Source organism: Cornus florida, unplaced genomic scaffold (assembly GCF_030987335.1).
Source record: "Cornus florida cultivar Cherokee Brave unplaced genomic scaffold, ASM3098733v1 CherokeeBrave_3.0.0_Hap2_Chr03, whole genome shotgun sequence".
Taxonomy (NCBI): Eukaryota; Viridiplantae; Streptophyta; class Magnoliopsida; order Cornales; family Cornaceae; genus Cornus; species Cornus florida.
In genome coordinates, this window is record NW_026775573.1 from 83,562,865 (window position 1) to 83,587,217 (window position 24,353).

Consider the following 24,353-nt stretch of genomic DNA (forward strand, 5'->3'; position numbering starts at 1 on the left):
CGCTTTCTAATTGTCAGGGGATTTAAATATTAAATTTAAACCCTCCCCAATATCTTAAATTTTTAGAATAGATGGTGGTTAATATGGTATCAGACAAGGTCCTGAGTTCAAATCTCACCATCACCCTATTAATTCATGTGGACCAAAAGAAGGCCACATGTGAGGGGGGCGTGTTAGATGTTTTAAATATTAAAGTCACACCCTCTTTAATAGCTTAAGCTTTTAGAGTAGATGGGTGGTTAACACTAATGATACATTACTTATCAAAAATATATATATATATATATATATATATATATATATATTAACCTAACAAAAATTACGTCCTTACACAATATAAGCAGATAATAAGTACCACTAGGTACTCCTTTCTTGATTTCTCTCCTTTTGAACTCCTTCATTTCCTTAAATACACAGTCTTCATTGTCCTGAAGGGTCTTGGTCCATGCATCAAAGAAATTACTACATCAGAGTGCTCTTAAGAGACATTAAGCATTATTTAAAATCTTTTCCTTTTACTTGTTTTCCTAATTTTGGTGCTCCAAACATACCTTTAAAAATCAAATTTAATAAGATATGGGAGAAGGATATATAGAAATGCAGTTCCCTATGAGTACTCCAAATCTATAATTTATTTAAGTGACTAATTATGAAATTACCAAAACAAAAGACCTTTCTATAACACTTATTGAATACATCTAGTTTTTTTTTGCACAGTGGTTTTCAAAAGCTTGTTTTATGTGATCTTAACTCTATGTTACATGGTGAATCCAAATTATTCTACGAAGGCCCTAATTCAAACTTAATGTTCTTTTTCCGTTGCCTACGCCACTCCCCTGAATTGTTTTTCAACACACTGGGGTGCAACAACAAGATTAGGCATAGGACTTCATTTTTCCCTTATTTCTTTCTTGTCAGAGTAAGCAAACCCTAACTTCTTGTATTTAGAAGATTTTATCATAGAAAGAAGAAAAGAGTGTTCACAAGCAAGTGGAGGAATTAAGGTTCGTGGCACAAACCTAGACAGAATTTACTCAGCCTTTATCAAGATCAGTGTGACTAAAGACCAAAAATGGTTTTTGGAGGAGCATAAAAGATACAAGACTAACTAAAGAGAGACTACTTGGGAGGTCATGTGAAAATATATAAGACCAAAAAATTGTCCCAAATGAGATTAGAATTGCAAGATTGGCTAAAACATTTTGGGCAAACTGATGGCAGGGATTGGATTCTCAGCCTGAAGCCCAGTATGACATGAACATGAGGTATATAGATAATGAGCATGTTTATACATACAGTTGTCCTACTTTTAAATTACAAGACCAAATAGGTTTCAGTAATAAAAGGTTTAGGAGTTTGAATTAGCAAAATGTATTGAATAGAACGAACAACTATTTTTTCAAGGAGACAAACTTTAATTAGGCCACACGGAGGTCACAACCTAATGCCTACATTGTACAAAAAGACAAGAACGGACTCAAGGGCTCAGGAAGACCAAATCCAACTCATTTTGCACCATTAAGTGGCTTTGTTAGATCTCCTATACTAGCCCTAACGTACAGTCCTTTCAATTAGCTTATTTCTTGCATTGTTTGTTTTAGTTTCCTTAAAAGATCTTGTTTTCATATTAAATAACAAATTTCCTTAAACTGGCAATACAATAATAAAGAAAAGAAAATACTAGAAAAGAGAAGAAAGCCATGAACACGATAAAACAGCCCATATATACAAATTGAGATTTGAGACACAGAAAAGGAAAGAAGACCTAATGTTATTTTCCTAATAATATGTTGAAAACAACCCTCTATGTTGAATGGGCACTTTATATTTTGAAGTTCTGATTCTAGACACAACACAATAATGGTACAGAATATACAGACACCCTCGATAATGGACAAACACATCCAAGAGTGCAAAATGATTCTTTGCGCAGGAACTTCAACATAAGTGACTACACTAATCAAATTCACTGTGTTATGCAGATAATTTTTAACCTGGGACATAGAAGAATAAAGATCAAATATATTTGGCATTCAGCCCTGCCATTCTAATATGCAGAAGTTAAAAGAACTTATTGTCACTTTATTGGCATTTCCAATTACATCAACCACCACCCTTCCCCTCTTCTCTAAATTTCATTTTGAACTTCTTAACATAGAATGTACCAGCAAAAAAGAAAGGGAAATGAACAAAAGTGATTCAGATGCTAACTGCAAGGTATTGAGTACTCAAGAACTTGGTGCAAAACAAAACAGGAAAATTTGATCATCAATAATATAAGGACAAAATATGTTTAAGGGGTTAATGGGAATCCAGGGTAACATGATATTTGGAATTTGTTTTACCAACACCTTAGCAAGAAAAATGAAACAGATACAGATGCAGAGTTAGATAGATAAGACATACATTGCTACAAGCCCCCATCAATGAGCTATATGATACGATCCCAATATGTACTCCATGATTTCTTGCTTTTTGTAGAACTTCGAAGGCACTATCCAGCTTTCTAGCATGCCCCGCTACATCCATCAATGCACTAAAAAACATCTGCAAGAAAGATAAGGAATTTGAGTAAGCAATCTCTATGTTAGAAAAAATAAATTGGGTGTAAGAGGTACAATATAATGCAAAGACCTGCACATCAGCATTGTCTTCGTCATCTTTATAATCATAGTAATAATAATAAAAACAACTGTGCTATTGACATTTTACTGAAGTAATAAGTAACTAAACGGCTACACTGGCTACATATAGAAAGAATGTACTCATATAACATGACATAAAGAAAGAATTTACAGCAATGTGTATAATGGACCAATGGATTTTTTCTTTCTTTTTAAATGATAAATTTGTCACACCCCAGACCAGCTCCTGCCAAACCAAGGTGCGATACTGATTCAGAGGTCAGGATTAGATGTCCCAGACTACACAAATTTGGAGAATCCAAAATTCCTTGTGAGCCATTCTATGACAAGAATAGAGAAACCATCCACAACACATCAAGATACAATCAATAATCAATCATTACATTAGTTTCCTCACTTTTAGATTACATCATCAATGATAATCAGTCATACATCAGTTACCTCACCATAGACCAATATCCCATGCCTGCCATTTCACAAATCAAGCACTATGGCCCATGGGTATCAGGCAGATTCACTCTCAGAAATCTCTCATCCTCATCGAAAAGGGTGACTGGGTGAGAGGAGGGAAGAGGAATTTCCCAGATTCACTCACTACTAGCAACCCCATCCTCTTCCTCCCAGCAGAGTCTCTAGCGACACCACACATCCAAAATGAACTCACATCATAAATCCAAGGCATATATGCAACATGTTAGGGTGAATGAGCACGAATGCCCAGTAGAAAACCAGATCTAATCCTCCAATATAACAGTTAACAAATCATTTATAATCACATCTCGTCGCCTTCAATGTCAAAGAACAACAAATCACGTTAGCTTAGCTCAACGAAAATTTATCAGATTAACATCATGGGATAGGTCATCCAAGGACTCGATCTATCCTTTATGTTTGAGGATCAAATTGAGAACAGGCAGCAGTTCAGGTTAAACCGCTGCCTAGCGTACTCACCCACGTAATTTTCCACCAGAAAGTTCATCTCATGGACACACATGATTCTTTCATTAGGATATTGGATGGCACTGCCCATACAATTTGCAATAATCGAAGCCACGAGACAGGTATACAGTGAAATGAAATGAACGAACAAAATAATATTATGTCCCTCTCTATTTTCTCTCTCTAGAACTATGAATATTGATAAAATAGTTAATGCAATCAATCTCAGTGTGTGTGTGTGTGTGCGCATGCCAGATCAAACCCATGGCAACCTAATGCAACCTACTTCTAAAAGGAAATGTGTCCACCACCATTTCTCAGAATCATGATATTCCAGTTACAATTTAAGTCAAACTCATACTTTAACTCAATCTAAATCAACCAACACCATGTTACATATTCAGCATGCTAATTGAGAGCAAATGGTAGGGATCTTCAACTTAATCAACAATCCCAGTGACGCCGGCAACCCTTAATTATGGTATGGTCATGGAGGTTGTGATAAAATTATTTCTGACGTTGGTGGAAAATCTATGATCTGGGTGGTGGGGAAGGGCAGATTAATAGGATAGAAGAGGATCCATCGTAGATACAATGAGAAAGTGAGAAGAGATTAGAGAGAGAAGCTGTAAAGAGATATTTGTGAGTTATGTCTTATAACAGGGGTTTTGGATCGACATTCTTTCAGGTCAAGAAATTATTATTATTTAAAGGGTAAATAAGTCATGACAAAATATGTATCAGGTGCCAAGCATGTGAATAGTAATTCCATTCATTCTTTAACATCAAATTGACAAGGGGAGTAATTGAAAAAAATTAGATAAATTCAAGGAGTTATTTTCAAAAATAGTTCAAAAGAGTTATCTGAAAATATATATATATATATATATTGACAGTTCAAGGAGCTTTTTGCCTTTTCACCTAAGGTTAACAGATTACAATCATAATACGTATGTAGCATAATAATTATCAAAATAAAATATATATATATATATATATATATATAAAGTATGTAGCATGATGAAAAATATTATTTTCATCCAAAAATAGAGTATTTTTTAACCATCTAATCACTTTAATATGTCAATAAAACCACCTAAAACAGCTGATAACATGAAGAACTCCCTTCTTCAAAACCTACACAATTTGAAAGTCATAACCACAACAATTTAAAACACATTAAAATCTCAAATCATTTTTTGTCAATAGAAGTTCTAAAAAATTGGTACATTCACAGGTGTTGCCAATAATCTAGGGTTATTACCCAAATAAAAAATAAAAAGCAAAATTTCCAGTCAACAATAGATACCTCATCAGGGGCAACACCTTTTCTTGTCATGTCGCTATAGACATGGCATGCAAACTCCCAATCACCAATGTGGCTACAACTATTAACAGCAATGGTGTAAACCTCTGGAGTGCCCTTGATGTTATATTCATGAATCATATTATATACTTCTCGAGCCCGATCAACCTAAAAGTAGTGGATTGTTCATTGTTAGTTAAAATAGGATATCAACAAGGAAAGATTGACCAGAAATAGATCGTAAACTAACTAAAACGAAGATAACTCTTTTTGAGTGGTAAACAAGACAAACTCACCTGACCGGCATTGGCACATGCCTTTATCAAAGCACCAACAGTGACATGATCAGGTTCTATAGGCTGTGTCTCAGCACTCATTTCTGCTAATACATCAAAAGCGCGATCCACAGCTCCTGATTGACCACATGCAGTGATAAGCGCATTAAATACAACTCTGTCTGGCTTCACGTTCTACTGCATATAACATCTGATCAGGGTGGTGATTTATTTGAGATTTCAACTCAAAAGTAAATGATACAAGCCAGGACAATCGTTTCTGCCACTAGGCCCACTACCATTGACAACTACAAAACAGGAATTGAAAGATAAAATATGTCATGGAGAGAGAACAAGAAACCTGTTAAAACAATCATACCTTAGACCTCATTATGCCATAAGCACCGAAAGCCTTGGCAACTTGCCCAGCTTTAGCACAGCCATCGATAAGTGCCCCATATGTATGAACATTAGGATCCACTTCAGCGTTGACCATTTCATGAAATACCTAGGGAGAAAATCTCAAAAAATTCAATGAATATGTAACACTCAAAATAATATTTGTGCCCAATGTTTCAAGCAACATAAAGGAAATAGATGATGTCAGGCGTTGAAATTTGCAATTAATAATACATCAGAAATGTAATCAATTTCCATTAGCATTCAGGTTTGTCAAACACAAGAAGACCAGTTCTGTTTAAATAAGTATTTTATTCTCATTTTGCTGGTACTGTGGTCAATGGGCCGAGAGAAGTTGGTGTCTAACAGTTGTTTGCAGGATGGCCACTTCAAAAAGAGGCAATTGCAATGGGGTCTGCTAAAGTTGTTAGAATAAATGTGCATCAGATAGTGCATAAAACAGAAGGGGAGACTGGATGCAGGAAAGGGAAGAGTAAGAAAAAAAGGCTCATTAGGTCAACAAGTATTGAGAGGAAAGCAGAAGAAAAATGTGTACTTATGATGGAAGTATTCCCAAGCGCTTCAAAGGGAGCCAAAACCATTGGTCCAAACCTTAAGGGTGGAAGATATGAGATGGTGGAGATGGAACGGAGATTAGAGTGGTTCACAACTTCCCATAGATGGGCATCCTTAAAAAACCTTGAGGATGGAAGAAAACTAGGACCAAATGATGGAAAGGACCGAGATGCATATGGATATTAATTGCATGGAAGATTTCAAATGCTTTGCTGATGCAGCACCACATTCCGACACATGTTAACAGCTAAAATATCCAGCAGGCATGCTGTGCATACCATGTGTCCTTTCTTCATCACTCCGGTTGAGGTGTGGACAGAGCCCTAAGGTTTACTGTGTTTGCCTTTTTGTTATAACAAATTAACCCTTTTTCTCATCTCATCTAGACTTGCCCCTAACTTAACGACCATGTCTCCATGGACCCAATTTCCCTTTCAGATCATGCCACTACACCATGAGGGGTCACACCAAATTCACCATGGTCAAAGCACTACGCACGCAACACTATGACACCTGACTTAAGCCATTGTAGGCAACTTATCCCTGGGTAATTATTCAACCCGTGTTGTACCACATTTTACATCACTTCTATTAACCAGGGATAATATTATTCAAAGTGGCACAAGTCTAATCACAACTATACCACGTATGGGTTATAAGTTATGTTGGAAATCATATCTATAAGTTGACTCAATGATTGTGGCAGATTTATTGGGTCTTCATTATAGGCTAATGTTTAGGGATTTTATTTCTATTTTAATTTTATTTTATTCTCTTTATTCTGATTTGATTTGATTCTCTTTTCCATATTTGCAATTTTCCTCTTGTATATAATGATAGTCAGGCTCTCAAATTGAGTATGCCAATTTTACCAAGTTACTTTTTGGTATCAGAGCCTCAAACCTACGCCTCCCCCCCCCCCCCCCCCCCCCCCCCCCCCTCTCTCTCTTTCACCGCCTCTTTTGATCTCTCTCTCTATATCGTCACAGCCCGTTCCTTATTTCTTTTTCCCTTTTCTTCACAGACACTCTCTTTTCTTCAGGCCGCAGTTGCGACAGTCCTAGGGGGAGCCAATCTCCTCTAGGTTCGACCCCTGTAGGGGTATTCCCTTAGTCTTTTTCATGCACTAAGGGTCAGAAGACGTGTTTGTAATTTTTTGGGGCTGCCGGGATATTCGGCAGCATTTTCGAATCAAAACCGCCGTGTCTCCGGCTTCTTGGTTTGATCAAAATCAGGTTTATTCCTCCTTTATTTAAATTATTGGTGATCTGTTGAATTGTTCTATTTAATGTTATGGCTAAATCAAGTAATAATAAAGAAACTCTCTTTTCGGCGCAACACACACCGACTCTGAATGGCCGTAATTTTGCATCCTGGGCTCGTTCCCTCCGCCTCTATGTTGGTGGAAAAGGCAAATTAGGGTGCATTTTGGGTACTGAAAAGATGCCAGATATTAAAGATCCTAAATATGCTCAGTGGGATATAGACAATTGCACCATTTTAGGATGGATGTTTAATTCTATGGAGGAACGCATTTATAATATATTCATGTTTTATGACTCTGTTAATGACTTGTTGACTGCTTTGAATCAAATGTATGCTCATTCTAGGAATCATGCTCGTATTTTTGAATTATACCAAGATATTGCTAAGGCCTTGCAGGAAGGCCTAAATTTGTCTGTAACTGATTACTTTCGGTATTTGAGATCTTGTTGGGAGGAACTAGCTTAATATGAGCCTCTCAGTGAATTTCCTTCCGAGGCAGCCTATCTTCTTGTCAAACGTCTTGATCGTCAGCATACCTATCAGTTTTTTATGGGATTACACCTAGAATTTGAACCACTAAAGTCTCAGATCTTGAATACATCACCAATGCCATCCCTATTGGAAGCCTTTGCTACTGTTGATGGTGAAGCACGCAAGCACCGTTTAATTCAGCCCTCACTTGTTACCAGTGTCTGAGCCTGCTGGGGATAGTATGGCTTTTGCAGCCAATTTTGGATCACGTGCTTCTAGAGATTAGATTATTTGTCACCATTGTGGAGGGGTTGGACATGTTAAGGCTCGTTGCTTCAAACTTCATCCTGAGCTGAAGCAGAAGTTTTCTAGGAACCGTTTATCTGGAACTAGTTCTTCTCGTACTGCGGCTGTTGCAGAGACTCTTGTTACTACTGGTGGATCTACTGTATTTCCTGGACTGAGCCAGCTTCAGTCTCAAATTGGGCAGATCCAGGACCAGCTTGGCTCCCTTACTTCTAGAGTTGGTGCTCCTTCAACTGATCCCACTGCCACTATTGCTACAAGTACTCCTACTGCATTCATGTTAAGGCCAAGCAGCCCACTTGGGTTCTGGATTCTGGGGCCAATGATCACATGACTGGTGAGTTATCAACTTTTTCTTCCAATGTCATACCTGTTACCTAATCTGTGTATCTTACGAATGGCTCTACATCTTACATTCACAGTAAGGGTAATGTTTGTCTATCTCCTGATACTACTCTTTCAGCTGTCCTTCATGTACCTAAATCTGCCTTTAACCTTTTATCTGTTAGCCGGCTTGCAAAAAACCTCCAATGTGCAGTTATATTCTTACCAGATCAATGTTTGTTGCAGGACCTTTGTTCGAAGAGGATTTTTGGCAGGGGTTATAAGCGTGATCGGCTTTACTACTTTGGGGAACCACCAGGAACAAGTCTTCAAGCTTCTGTCCTACCTACTTCTAGTGTTTATAATGTTTCTTTTCGCACTTTTAGTCCGTGGCATAAACGTTTGGGACATGTAAGCTTTCAGTATCTATGTCTATTGTTTCCTTCGTTAAATAAAGCATGTAAGGACCATAAGTTTTAATGTGAATTTTGTGAGCTTTCTAAACATACTAGAACTAGCTATATTTCTCATATGAGTTGTGCTCCTAGTATGTTTGATCTTATTCATTCTGATGTCTGGGCCCTTCCCCAGTTACTGCTTTCTCTGGACATCGATATTATGTGACATTTATTGATGATTATTCTCGTTGTTCTTGGGTTTATTTATTGAAAAAGAAATCTGATGTGTTTCTTTTATTTACCCAGTTTCTTCAAATGATCAAAACCCAGTATAACACTGTTGTCCGCCATATTCGTTCTGATAATGGACGTGAATATGTTTCAAATGAGTTCCAGACTGAACTTAATAAAAAGGGGATTTTACATCAACTCACTTGCCCCTACACTCCTGAGCAGAATGGCGTGGCTGAACGCAAAAACCGTCATCTTATGTCTATCGTCCGATGTCTTTTGAGTGGTATGCATGTGCCTAAATTCTATTGGCACATGGCTGTTCTTACAGCTGCTTTTCTGATTAATCGTACTCCCAGTCGAGTTTTCGGTGGTAAGGCCCCACTTCAGATTCTCCAGCTTGATTATACATTGTTTCACCTTCTGCCTTGTATTTTTGGCTGTACTTTTTTTGTTTATAACCGTAGTCCTTCTCGTCATAAACTTGTTGATAAATCAATTAGGTGTATTTTCTTGGGGTATTCTGCTATATCAAAGGGCTATCGTTGTTATGATCCTGTGGCCAAACATATGTATCATTCTCTTGATGTGACATTTCATGAAACTGTTCCTTCTTATAGTACTAATTCTGTGGTACAGGATTCTCTCTCTTGTGGTCTGGAGAAGGAGATTTCTCCTATTGCCCGTCCTGTTCCTCTCTTTAGAAATCACACTGTCCCGGAATCTCCTTCTCCGTCCATGCAGGGTTTCCCTCCACCTTTGCAGGTCTAATCTCGTCGCCATCGCACTCAACCTCCCCTGCCAGAATCATCTTCAGAACCAGGTTCAGGTAACTCTCATTCTCCTATGGCTCCTACCATTCCTGAGCATACCTCCCGTTATCCTACCCGTGATCGTCACCCTCCTAATTGGTATGGTTTCTCTAGTAGCACTAACCACCCTATTTCCCAATATATCTCCTATGACGGTCTTTCAAGTGCATATAAATCCTTCCTGGGCAAGATTGGGACCGTTTCTATTCCTCAATCAGTGTCAGAGGCCCTCCAGGATCCCAATTGGGTGTCTGCCATGACAACAGAAATGGATGCTTTACAACATAATAATACATGGGAACTTGTTGCTTTACCTGCTGGGGAGAAAACAGTTGGCTACAAATGGGTCTTTAATGTGAAGTACTTAGCCGATGGTTCTATTGATCGGTATAAGGCTCGGTTGGTAGCAAAAGGCGTTACTCAGATTCCGGGCAAAGATTTTGCCTTTTGGTGCTACCTTTGCTCCTGTGGCAAAGTTGACGTCTGTGCGATTGCTTATCTCCTTGTCTGCGGCCCATTCTTAGCCTCTGCATCAGTTAGATGTCAAGAATGCATTTCTTAATGGAGACTTACTTGAGACTATATATATGGATCCACCCCCTGGATTTCGGGCTGAGGGGGAGTATGCTAGGAAAGTCTGCCAGCTGCGGAAGTCTCTTTATGGTCTGAAGCAATCTCCTAGAGCTTGGTTTAGTCATTTCAGCGATGTTGTTCTATCCATGGGCTTTGTGCGCTGCCATTCAGACCATACTTGCTTTATTCAACGTCGCTATGATGGTCGCTGCATTATGTTATTGGTATATGTGGATGATATCATTATCACAGGTGATGATGCTTCAGGGATTGCTCAGGCGAAACTTCATCTTCAAAAGTCCTTTGATGTGAAGGACTTAGGTCCTCTTTAATATTTTCTTAGAATTGAGGTTGCTAGATCCCATCGTGGAATTTATTTATCTTAAAGGAAATATGTTTTGGATCTTCTTCAAGATACTGGCATGCTTGGGTGTCGACTCGCTTCTACTCCTATGGACTCCAATCTCAAACTCTCTGTTGAGTCAGGGGAATTACTTCCAGATCCATCCGTGTATCAACGTTTAATAGGTCGTCTTATCTACTTGACTAATACAAGGCCCGATTTGACATTTTCTGTTAGTGTGTTTAGTCAATTCATGCATGCCCCTCGCTCAGCTCATATGGATGCAGTCTACCATATTTTGAGGTATCTTAAGTCATGCCCTGGTCTTGGTCTGTTCTATGCCTCAGGAAATAAGTCTGGACTCTCATGCTTTACTGATGCAGACTATGCTGGATGTAAGACAGATAGACGTTCTACCTCTGGCTTCTGTACTTTCTATGGTAATCATCTCATATCATGGAAGAGTAAGAAGTAAGCTGTTGTCTCCAAATCCTCTACTGAAGCTGAATACCGAGCTATGGCTCAAGGTACTTGTGAGCTCCTTTGGCTTCAATCAATTTTGGGAGAGTTGGGTCTTGTAGAGAAAGGTTCTTCAAGACTGTTTTATGACAATAAATCAGCCATTATGCTTACTTCCGATTCTGTTTTACATGAAAGGTCGAAACATATTGAGGTAGACATTCACTTTATTCAAGAGAAGGTTCGATCAGGTATCATTAATCCTATTTTTGTTCCCTCTTCAGAATAGACTGCAAATGTGTTCACAAAGTCTGTTTGGCCTTCTTTTCTCCAGTCTTCCATAGTCAAGCTGGGCTTCGTCAACATATTTGCACCAGCTTGGGGGGGAGTGTTGGAAATCATATCTATAAGTTGACTCAATGATTGTGGCAGATTTATTGGGTCTTCATTATATGCTAATGTTTAGGGATTTTATTTTTATTCTGATTTGATTTTATTCTCTTTTCAATATTTGTAATTTTTTTCTTGTATATAATGATAGTCAGGCTCTCAAATTGAGTACGCTAATTTTACCAAGTTACTTTTAGTTATAACATGAAATGAAGTTCTTTTCTCTAGGGCTGAGTCGCTGACATTCCCCTAATTCCATCTTTGATGAAGTTCGCAGAGGTGTGAAACTACCCCCAACATGCTGAGTTGCATGACGAAGCACTTGGGTATGTCATGATCTAGGGGCTGCCCCTAGTGCTACACCGTGGGTCAAATACCCACCAAGATTAGTGCAGTCACTTCGAGAATTCCCCTCGACCAAGAAGGCATTTTGGGTGGCGCATATAATACTTACATAACCTAATGCAAACACCCTTTTTCCAATATAGTTTCCCCAGTTCTGCCTCATGAACACATCATTCTTTGGTGACCCGGCAACTCCATTTTTCCTTCTCTGGACCTGGATGTCACTAGGACCTATTTCACCATGTTAGTGAAGAAGACTGAGCTATTGATTTCCAGGTCTGGCATTTTGGGTGGCGCATGTAATACCTGCATAACGTAATGCAAACACCCTTTTTCCAATACAGTTTCCCCAGTTCTGCCTCATGAACACGTCATTCTTTGGTGACCCGGCAACTCCATTTTTCCTTCTCTTGACCTGGATGTCACTTGGACTTATTTCACCCTGTTAGTGAAGAAGACTGAGCTATTGATTTCCAGGTCTGGCATTTAGGCTGACAAGTGACAAGCCAGCTAACATCAAGGAGATGGCTTGAGCAACAGCATGAGTGACTAAAGTGGTTTCAGACCAATTGGATGTCTGTTTGTATGGGTGTTGGCGAAGTTAGACTTTGAAGAAGGGCGAATCGAGCCAGGTAGATTTTGGAAGACCAGGGAGCTGTAGATTGATTGTAGGTGGCACAGGAGTGTGTCTAATGGCAGCATGGACTCAACAATCTGTCAAGTACGTAAAAGGAATACAAATGATATTATTAGAGATGGTAGCAGGAAAGATGTGATTGGCAACCAGCCTGCACTATAGTTGCTTCCAACTATACTAGTGTTCAGCAGAGGAGATGGGCAAAAATGGGCAATGACAGGGAAAGATGATGAATGAGAGGAGAACAGCGCCATGTATCCTCTGGTGCCCAGGGACTTTAATGATTGTCCCTTATGGGAAATGCAATTCCATCACTATGCTCCTTGATGATCTTTGTTCAGAAGGGGAATTTTCGGGATTGGAAGGGTAAAAGAGGAAGGGTTGCTGTAGGTAAAGGGGAAGATAGAGGGTTTAACAAGTGTTAGGGGTATCCTGTAAAGGGTTGAAAGAAAAAATTTCACCTGATAAGTGTGATTGAGAAAAGGTGGCACCTTGAGGGAAGAAAAGAAAAAGTAAAAAATAATAAGGCTTGGGATCAAGATCGAGAAAACAAAGGGTGTGAAAAACCGGCCTTCCTCCAAGTAGAAAATGGAAAAGGAAGGGGGAGGTCCGGGGGGAGTCTTCTAACAAGAAAGAGAGTGGGAGAATTACGTTTCCAATAAAGTAGAGAACTGTTTCATGGAATTTATGGCTATTTAAACCCCATTAAAAGACTATTGTAAAATCTATGCCGAGAAGGTGCAAAGTGGAGAGTATTTAGGAGAACAAAATGAAAAATATGTCTAGGGAGGTGTTGTGTAGTATTCAGGGAAATAGATGGATGGAGTGGATGTTAAGAGGAGCCAAGCATAAAACGGAAAATCTTGGTTGTGTAGGACAGCTCTCTTGCAGTCTGGTTGATTATGTGACAAGGAGTATCTCAATTCACGCTGACTGAAGAACAATGAGGACAGCTTCCACTAGATGTCTTTTGGGGTCTATCGAAATCAATGGGCTGGTAAGAGATAATGGATAACAGAACTTTGTGGGGGTAGCTTGTGGTGGATCAAGCTCATTGATCTTTTCCCTGGATGGCTAGGAGATTTTTTTTTTTTTTTTTTTTTTTTTTTTTTTGATAAGTAAGATTTCATTAAACGCACTCATAAGGGGAGCGCTCCCAAAGGAACAAGAAGCCACCTAACAGCGACACAACAACTTTAAGCTATCCACAAAATCCAAAAGACAATCTATAGATATACAATTACACCCATTAACCAAAAGAACAAAGAAGACAGAGTATTGTATTTGAGAGACCAAATAGGAGACTCCTCCCCCTCAAAGGATCCCCTATTTCTCACGCCACAAGCCCCACCAATACAAAGGGAGTGGCCCTCCAAGCATCTCTGACTTGGCTCTCCACTATACACCCTTCCCAAGCCTCTAAAAAACCAACTGTTGACTCAGGAAACACCCAAGCCACACCAAAAGCAACCAAGAACATAGCCCAAATATCCCTCACCACGGGGCAGTGAAGCAAAAGGTGATTCATAGATTCCCCCGACCTCTTACACATGCAACACCAGTTTCTGAAGTTGTCGAGAGTGAGAATGCTTCCAAGGGCAGCAGACCATGCAAAAAAAAAGCCACCTTCAAAGGCGCTTTCGTCTTCCAAACAGCTCTCCAAGGGAAAGAGGGGCCAGGGATCTCCATAAGACTTTGACAAAAGGATCTAACCTCAAAATCCCCTCTCAAGGATCCCTCCCACACCATCATATCTGTTGAAGATTTACTGTTATTGTTATTGGAGGAATCAATGGAGGAAAATCCTCCAGTACTGATGTTTCCTGATATTGAAAATATTGGAGGAATTAGTGGAGAAAAAAACTTTCAGTATTTATGTTGTTTCCTATTTTCAATCTCTTTCCATTTTCACCATTTCTTCTCCTATATAGAGGAGTTTTCACCATTGTATTCTGTATGAAAAGAGAGATTATTATAATAGAAGATGTGCAGCCCTTTGGGCTTTGTGTACCGTGGATGTAAGCCTTAGAGGCTGAACCACGTATATCCTTTCAACATTGTATCAAAGCTGGCAAGGTTCTATGTTCGTTTCTCTCTTTTCATCAGAGCCATTTTTGGTTCTCGTCTCGGATCTCCATCGGTCCTCCCAACAGCTGATGTGCCTCCCACTCCTAACTCTACCGGATACGTTAGGAGAACTCATCCCAGCCCTTCCGAATAAGTTTCCAATATCCCATACTCACTGGAATTCTCGCCTCCCTAGTTAGCCACCCTCCATCTCCCTCCCCGAATTTACAGGAGATGGCACGCCTCCATAATTTTGTCCTCTCACCCCCAAATCTCCAAAGCCATTTGCCCAACAAAGCCTTATTGAACATATTGGATGGCTGGGAGATTTCAAGTCCACTTTTCCTGTAAAGAGTCTAAAAGCACTAGGGTGTTGGAGGATTTTGATGGTAATGAGAGAGTTCTCAAATTTTATTACCGATATGGATTTGATGAACTCACAATAGAGGAAGGGCAGTCTCCCTAGGCTAATAATCAACACTCTAAATTGTAACTCACCATATATACCTAAGTGTGTCTGTATAAAATTTAAGGTCAGAAGAATTAGAGTACATGACAGGTGCTTCACAAGGTTGTTAAAAATGAAGTCCAGCTAGCAAGGAAACCTCAGTCATATACCCAAAGTATTAATAGCTTCAGAACAATGAGAAAATAGAAAGGCAGTGACCATACCTTAAACATTGTATCAACTTTTCCGCATTTTGCACAAGTTGATACAAGTGTAGTGTAAAGTTTGCAATCAGCTTTTAGACCAGCCTCCTGGACAAGATGTAGAACTTGGAAAGCTCCTAAATAAAAACACTATATATAGATCAGATATTTGAAGCATGATGGTAGACAACAAAGGATATCTTGATAAGGTATCCATGGGAATCAAATATGGAGCATGAAAATATAAACTACCCTCTGAATCTTGAGAGATTGCACAGACAGACAATAGCATATTGAATGTACTTAGGGTTGGATTTTGGATAAGCTTAATGAAACGAAAAGCTTCTTTAACAGCCTTTTGAGTTTTGCAGACTTTGAAAAACCCTGCGTGATAAACCTGAAACCATAGTATTTGATAGATTACAAATAATGACATAATAACTAAAGTTCACATTAAGTAAGAGGTTAAGAGATAGCCTTACCTTATCCATATCCAACAAACCCTTTCTTTCCATATCTTCAAGCAATTCAACACAGTCAATCAATCTAGAACCCAATTTAAAAGGATAAGATCAAAACATTTAACAACAAAAAAAAAACCACAATAAGTAACCACACAGCATTACAATATATCAGCACCCAATTACACATACTAGAAAATATTGCTTGACACGTTATTCACTTCAGATCAAACTTAACTAGAAGCACAGATCTCTTCCATCAAGTTTCATATCAAGGTAACGAGCTCATAATATGTCAAAAAGTAAATGTGAAAGAGTTACCTCCCATTTCTTAAAAAACGATTGTAAGCACTGAACTTCCGTGCAAGATTATGTGTGTCATCAACATCCTTCCCATTTGGATGAGGGGAGTGGGGAAAATTTCTGTGTCCATTCTGAGGAAGGATTCTATTTCCTTTGTCTCTGGAAAATCCCCTGCTTTTTCCCAAATCTTTTCTTTCATGTGGATATCCTTCTTTATATAGTCCAAGAGGTGTTTTTCCTTTGAAATTCTCTGAATGAACAAGAATCCTTTATATTGAGTCAGTAAGTAGAAAATCAAATATCCTGAACTCCCTGCTGCAAAAGGATATGCTAAATTATAACATAGATTATAATTAGATAACACCATTAAATATTTTATATGGCATAACCTGCAGTGTAAAGAAACTCCTTTGCCAATAATTTTGCTCCTTCAGTTGTGGAACTCCTAAGCACTGAAATGGCTTTGCTAACTCGAACAGATGTGTGAGAAGATAACGTGTTTGATCCATTCAAATTTGCTATAGACTTCATTGCAGACTGATTTGCCTCATAATACATATAAAGCTCTTCTCGGACAGAGTCTTTAAGGATGCTAACAGATCTAATTGTTTCACTCCCTTTGCCAAGTTCAAGAGTTGATTTATTATGTTCATTCACTTCTTTAAGTGCAGTACGCATTGGAGTAGAAGCAACAGTCAATTTCTCTCTAGCCATTAGCTTCTGCAAGTTAGAATGTGACTCAGGGTCCTGTCCACATACTTCAAACTCCAATTCAGGCATTTCTGTCACAAAATTAACTGATTGAAGTGTTCCTGATTCAGAAAGAACAGAAGGGGGAAAAGATAGGCTCGTAACTTTAGAATCTCTCGAGGACAAAGAATCACTAGCACTATATGCACTGATATCAATACCATGAGACTCTAGTGTGTTAGTGATGAGATTTTCGTCATGCATCAAAACAGATTCCTCCTGCAGCTGAACCAATTCATTCTCAGAAGCATGACCAGTTTCTGTTGCCTTCATCAAATCTCTGCTCTCAGTGACGGACATCTGCCACTCAAGATCCCCAGTAACACAAGTTTGATGCACATTACCCCGATTCATGAGACCTCTGATTCGTTCAGTCAATGCAAGAATTGATGGACCTGACATCTACAAAAAATTTCACAAGCATTAGAGAGTTGGTTCTAGCATAAGTTCACTGACGTGTACCAACATAAATCCCCTATATTCTATATTATCTTATCAAACCTAGAATCATATACAATGTTAAAGTTGGGAGACAGTAGAAAGATCTGAACTTCCTTTCAATGTTTTAACATGAATGGATTCAAAATCCAAACCTTTTATGTTGAAACGATTTACATTAGAAGGTAGAGAAGGCCTAAAATTCAAATTGGATATTTCAAATATTTTATTTTATAAATCTCATCTTAATGCTCCACACCCACCCACACTCAACAGAATGGCATCATTTTTTCTTTTACAGTCCATTTAGATAAGAGAGTCAACACACACACCACAAAAAAAAAAAAAAAAAAAAAAAAAAATGGAAACAGAGAGGATGAAGAATAGGAAAATCTATGATAAAACTAGCCCTCTAACATTGTTGATGATATTGTTTTAATTGGTGAGACTAAAGGAGTCAATGCCAAGTTGGAGGTTTGGAGGGAAGCTCTATCATTAGAAAGTTTTCAGATAAGTAAAATTATATACATGGAGCGTAATTTTAGTAAATCTAGAAAAACAAATGAGAATGTAGTGAATATTGAGTATGAAGAAGAACAAAAAAGTGAACATTTTCTCTAATTAGGCTCAATTATCCCATAATGACTGAGAAATTAGATATGATGTTAATCATAGAATCAAGGCAGGTAGGATGGGTTAAATGGAGGAGTATATCTAGTATACTTTGTGGTCGACATATTCTATTAAGACTGAAAGGTAAGTTCTATAAAACAGCTATTAGAGCAGCTGTACTCTATGGGATAAAATGTTGGACAGTTGGGAAACAATATAGGCATAAAGTGAGTGTGGTGAAAATTTGAAAAAGCGAATGTTGAGATGGATGTGTATAAGACAAGAAAAATAGAATTTGAAATGAACCCATTCGTGACATGGTTGAAGTAGCACTAATTGGAGATAAAATGAGAAAAAACTGGTTAAGATGGTTTAGACATGTGCACAAGAAACCTTTAAGTACGTTGGTTAGGAAGACTGATATGATTCACATTGAAAGTAATGTTAGGTGAAGCAGAAGACAAAAGTTGAATGTGGTTTGACTAAGGCTATGGCCTTAGATATAGCAGAATGGAAGAAAAGGATTCATGTCGCCAACTCCAAGTAGTTGGGAAAAAGCTTCATTAACTGTTGTTGTTGTACTAGTCCTCAACACTAGAGTATTGAACAACACATAATCAGAAGAAAAATTCCAGTAGCATGGACTTTTGGAGGAATATTTACATTGAGACGGAATTAGAAAAGAGGATTTTTCCCTAAAATGTTCTTTTGAAATATAATTATAATGAGGTGGAAAAATAATGTTCACATACTTTTGTACCAACAGGCCAGTGGCCTAGCGGTACCAAGCCCTTACTTCTCAAAGAGAGGTCAAGGGTTCGAGCCTCCGTGGAGGCGTGTGTGTGTGAGTACCCAACTAGGAAAAAAAAAAATGTTCACATACTTTCTCTCCCCATCTTGCACTTTCTGCTTTGATTAAAATTACCAAAATGCACCATTTGCACTGGTGCATTATTTTCTTCACAAAATTTAGCACTGGTTGCATAAGTTTTTTGGTACACATTTTGCTCTAAAGTGGTACGTGTGCAGTATAAATTGTATATATGTACCTGTGCATAAAATTACACATCAGTGCATAATTTTGTGAATTAAATTAGGCATCGTTGCATGACATTATACACCAGTGCATAATTGTGCGCACAAGATTACGTAACCATGCCTAACTGATGTACTAAAAAAGTTTTGCACCAATACCTACATTTGTAAATAAAATTATGGACTGGTGCAAATGAAAAAGGGAACAACGAGCTGAAAAATTTGTGCAATATCCTGTATTGTTCTTAAATAGTCTATTATAGGGATCAAAAATATTTTTGACTCCATGTCAGTGTAAAATATGCCTCCAAAAGTCCAAGTTGTTGCAATTTTCCCTAAACGATAAATCTTTGTGGCTATCTAGCATAATCAATCAATAGAAAATCCTACTAATTTACAATCCAAAACTTAATTCCAGGATTTGAAACAACAACGAAAAGGTCACCCCAACATCAGTTAAATTTAAAACACCAAAACCATATACTAATAAAAATAGAAATTAATCTCATTTTCTAAAACAACAGCAATATATATTGAGAGCGATTACAATTCTCAATCACCTCTCCGACTTTCTTTATCTTGAAATAATTCAGATAGACGATGGTGAGGGCTGAAACGGTGACCACCGCGACAACCACAACAATTGACTGCAAGTCGAAGGAGGCTTTGAAGAGAAACCGTGGAGAGTGAATGTGAAACCCTAGTTTCTTGCATTTTCTTCGGGATCGAAGACCTGGTGGCCTCAGATTGCGGCCACAGCCGAGAAATTCTCTGCGGAGGGAACGAACTCTGGAACGAGAAAGCGAATAAGGTGAAGTAGAAGAGAGTGGAGTCCAAGAAATCAATGACAGAGCTTGGGAATTTGAAGACAGCCTCACATCCATGGGAAGTCTAGAGAGAGAAGTGGAGTACAAGAGAGTGAGAGTGAAGAATGTGTGTTGAAGATAGCGGATGAAGGAGAAGAGATATGAAATGACGGGAGAAACAATAATGTTTGGCGTTGCTAATCCATATGTTGCTGACGCGCGCTGATGACCACTTTCTGTTGTTATCGTGTGCGGGTAGTTAAAATGAGGCAAATGACAGTAAACACCCTGCTCTATCAAAAAAAAGATGTATATTCAAAGAAGCCAAGTTCTTGATCTTAGCTGATCCTATGATTAATATCAGAATCAAAGACCTTTTTTTGGGTGTAATTCTTCATCCTTACTCTATGGGAGACAAATTTTTGTAATAATACTAAAAATTGTAAATTTTTCATATCTTCATAAATATCTTAATTAAGAACTAAGTATTCACTTTTTACTAGTAATTTATTTGACCAATTATAATTTTTAGGGTTAAATGCAAAAAACTCCCTTGAACTATTAGCCAATAAGCAATAAACCCCCCTGAACTTCAAAATTTTCAAAAAACCCCCTCGAACTATAATTTTTGTTGCAGATAGCTCCATCCGGCGACTGGCCGGTTGAATTTCGCCGTTAAAACCATCACATGCAGTCACGTGATCACACAATATATACCTAATGGCCATAATGCCCTTATGAGCATAAAAGACTATATTACCCTTATTATGAACATTACACCCAAACACACCCTTAGTTTACTGTTACACCCAATTACCCAAACACACCCTCGTCACTTTATATATATTACACGTAGAGAGAGAGAGTTACAAACACTGTTTATCTTCTTCATCAAACCCAACTGCAAGATGGTAGTAAGTTTCTTTCCCTGTGATGCCTGCACTACGAATTTAAGGAGGAAACAAGAGAGCATACAGTTTTCAAACCCTCAATTTGAGAACTGGGTTTACAAGGACTCATCAACATTGTGTTTTTACACTACATGATTTGAGTCAAAGTGACCTCCATATCATCTAAAGGATCAAAGTTCTAATTAGCTGTTGGGTTACAGTTCATTGATATTATATATATATATATATATATATATATATATATATATATATATAAAAATTCTAATGTTGTATTATAACCAATTCAACTTCTCCATTAAAGCTTACAAATTTTTTTCTATTGTGATGAATCTGCTGATCGATTAAATGGTCTATACCAGTCCAATCAAATACTTAAAAAGTTGAATTTTTTGAAATCTTTCTAACAATATGTACTGGGTTTGTTTAAAACAACAAAGTTGAAGAGGTTTGTTTAAATTTATTTATTTTCTTATTTTTTTTAATAATTTGTACTGGGTTTGTTTTGTTCCTACACCCACAATCATACCCATATCAGATTGCAACAGCTCCAAGCCTCCAATAAACAAACCACTGCCAGATATTGATTTTTCCATACCCGGCTTCAAACTCTATGGCCATCGGTGGGAAGCTCTGAGTATCACCGGCCCAACCCAAGATGAAGACATGTGCAGAGTTACAACGACCCATCCATTCCGGCGAGCTCCGAGCAGCAGCAGCGTCCATTGAAGCCGGTGAGCTCCGAATCGAAGCTGTATGAACTGAACTAGAGTTCCATTGAAGACCCAACTGATACCTCCATATAGACGGCGACTAAACCTGAAGAGCATCAACATTCAATCAATCAGAAAAGCTTCAGCGACCTTTATCAGAGAAGCTTCAACGACCTTTATCGGAAAAGCTTTAGGGAACCGCAAGATTGCGTTTGAGACAGACCCAGAACCTTCAGAGATTAACTCCGGCTACCCCAAGTTTTAGATGACTTGCATCGGAGAGCTGAAGCGACCCACCAATTCGCGAATGAAGAGATGAACCAGCCGAGCTCACCGCCGTTCCTCCGGCCGATCCTTATCGTCGTCCTCGTGGCTGCAGTACTTTCCCCTTCTGGGTTTGCAGAGGCATATATGATATACCATATATATGTATAATATATCCCAGTACTCTGTTTGGCTACTAGTGTAGCACTATCCTAGGTCATAGTAAGGGCGGAATTGTCTTTTTCCTTTTCCGGTGACCTGATGGGGTGAATTGCAACAAAATAATAGTTTGGGGGGTTTTTTGTAGTTTAGGGGGGTTTCTTGCAAAACCCCAATAGTTCAGGGGGGTTTTTTGCATTTAACCCTAATTTTTATATTTGAATATTTTAAGTTTTTTGATTTGAATATTTGAAGTATTTAGAAAAGACACATAATAAGTAAGAATAGAAAATTCTAAAACACATCGTGGATCATAGCTTGATTCCACTTCCAATTCCTATGTTAATAGGAATGGGGCTGCTTTTTCCGACCGCAACAAAAAATTCTACTTCGTATATGGGTTTTCCTAGTGTTCTATTGATAAGCATAGTCATAATTTTTTCGATCCATGTGTCTATTCTGCTAGGAATTGTGGACATCTATAGATGTGCAAACTTAAAAGGCAATATCTTTCACTTTGTGATTCCAAATGTCGAGGAGAGACAGCATATTAGATGACAAGTTGTTTAACGGGCAAGTTTTTGGTTCGTGTTCTTAATGTTTCTCTTCGGTTGACGACTGATGCTGTTGCAGCCAAAATTGCGAATAAATGTCTCTCGGTGGAAAAAACTGAAGTGCGCAAGATGGGTAATACGATTCAAAGTTAAGTAGATTTAGGGCGCGAATCTTCTGAAGTGGATTCCCATGTGACCCCAGCAGTGAGCTCCTTAATGCCTTGTTTGGCTTGGCACAATAAAAAAAAAAAGGCAAGTAATAGAACAGTGAAATTAACTTGCCCCCAGAGGCGGGACAGTGATGGTAGGAGCTCGGCCTGCCACACCAACGGCCCAAGTTCGACTCCTCCCAAGCCTTCCTTGTCCTCCGACTCACCCGGTGTTATCCTTGAGGCGAGACTCTTACACCCCCAGGTTTGTAGTTTAGGGTGGGTCCCGAAGGGACCCTGCCTAGGTGAGCTCCTGATGCCAACTAAAAAAAAGAAAGTTGAAAAACAACAAATTGGGGCCTTCTTCTCTTTCATCTTTCCCTTCTTCCCTTTTCATTTTCTTATTTCTCTCTTTCCCTTTTCGTTTTCTTCCATTATTTATTTTTTAACTATTTTATTCCAAACCCTAATTTGTCTCTCCTTATATTACTTTTTAATTCATTTTTTATTCAAAACCCTAATTCCTCCATCCTTTCCGTTCCATGAAAATCCTTTATTTTTACTTTTTTATTTCCTTTTTTGAATCAAAACCCAGCTTGCATTTTTACTTTGCAATTCCTTCTTTGAATCATATCTCGATGGTCATTAGATTCAGTTAACAGTACATGTTACCAAATTGGAAATATATCTTACTTCCTTCATAATTTGAGATTTATAACTTTCCAAAATTGGCAATGCTTTCCTTCCAAAAATTGCTGATTTCTTCAATAAGATTCTACTCTACATCTACAGGAAAGAAATTTACAATGGACCTGAGTTGGTATCTATAATTTTGCACGTTTGATGGTTGGTAAGGCTTAATAAATGTTATTAATATTATGCATTTAATAGTATTATTCATTTATTGTTCAAAATACGGTGAAACTTTTGTTTTTAACTTAACATTGCAGATTTAGAACTGAAATCATGATTCTTTCTTTTGTCATCTGTTACTGTAAATTATGATATTTTCACTTGAAATTGACATTGGAGGGTTATTTGTAGGGTTTTATTCTATAATCTTCAATAAGCATTCTAGTGAATCTGAAATCTTCCATAATTGATTCTTTGAACTAAGTTAGCTTCAGGTACCAATGTGTTATTGAAAATTTTTGGTATTAAATGTATGCAGCAATTACACATTTCACATGTTATTATTTGATATTTATGAAAAAAAAAATACATAGCAAAGTTTAATATTAATTAGCACATTCATTACCTTCACTATCAAAATAAGATATTCACATAGTACTAAATCACTAATATCACACATAAATGTAGCCTAAAAAATTGGAGATACCGGTCGATACAAAAGACGAGACGTCGACCAAAATCCCCCAACCGGTCGACGTGTAGCCACTTTACGTCGACCGAGACCTCTATACATAAAAATAAATAAATAAAATCACACTCACCACCCTCACCATCAAAAAAAAAGAATTCACATACTGCTGACTAACTAATGTCGCACAAAAATTTAGCCCAAAAAATTGGAGATACCGATTAACGACAAAGATACAAATGTTCTCTGTTCCTTACACACATTCGACATTGCTTTGAATGATATCATACTATACTTCCATTGTATTAAATCTGTTGACTAAGTAATAGCAAGATATGAAATAATTGATGAATTTTCTCATGCCAGTTTTGAAATAACAACATAATAATATGTTGAATTGACTTATATTTATGTGTGACATTAGTTATTCAACATGATATGAATACATTATTTTGAGGGTTAAAAGT

At 37.9% G+C, this 24,353-nt stretch overlaps 1 protein-coding gene across 2 annotated transcripts in view; it reads right to left on the bottom strand.

Moving 5' to 3' along the window:
• Window positions 1–19,998, bottom strand: part of LOC132300817 (pentatricopeptide repeat-containing protein MRL1, chloroplastic) — a 41,112-nt gene extending 21,114 nt beyond the window's left edge. Inside the window, exons 1-11 of one of the 2 annotated variants that reach the window (XM_059798060.1) lie at window positions 19,573–19,997; window positions 17,089–17,329; window positions 16,567–16,989; window positions 16,196–16,427; window positions 15,896–15,959; window positions 15,666–15,810; window positions 15,435–15,550; window positions 5,545–5,673; window positions 5,187–5,360; window positions 4,894–5,058; window positions 2,407–2,547 (exon numbers count right to left, since the gene is read on the bottom strand). In XM_059798060.1, coding sequence (XP_059654043.1) covers window positions 2,407–2,547; window positions 4,894–5,058; window positions 5,187–5,360; window positions 5,545–5,673; window positions 15,435–15,550; window positions 15,666–15,810; window positions 15,896–15,959; window positions 16,196–16,427; window positions 16,567–16,989; window positions 17,089–17,329; window positions 19,573–19,896 — 2,154 coding nt within the window. In that variant the 5' untranslated portion in view covers window positions 19,897–19,997. Of the gene's footprint in view, window positions 1–2,406; window positions 2,548–4,893; window positions 5,059–5,186; window positions 5,361–5,544; window positions 5,674–15,434; window positions 15,551–15,665; window positions 15,811–15,895; window positions 15,960–16,195; window positions 16,428–16,566; window positions 17,330–19,572 lie in introns of both variants that reach the window. The other variant, XM_059798059.1, reaches the window with a different exon arrangement.
• Window positions 19,999–24,353: the final 4,355 nt, after the last annotated feature.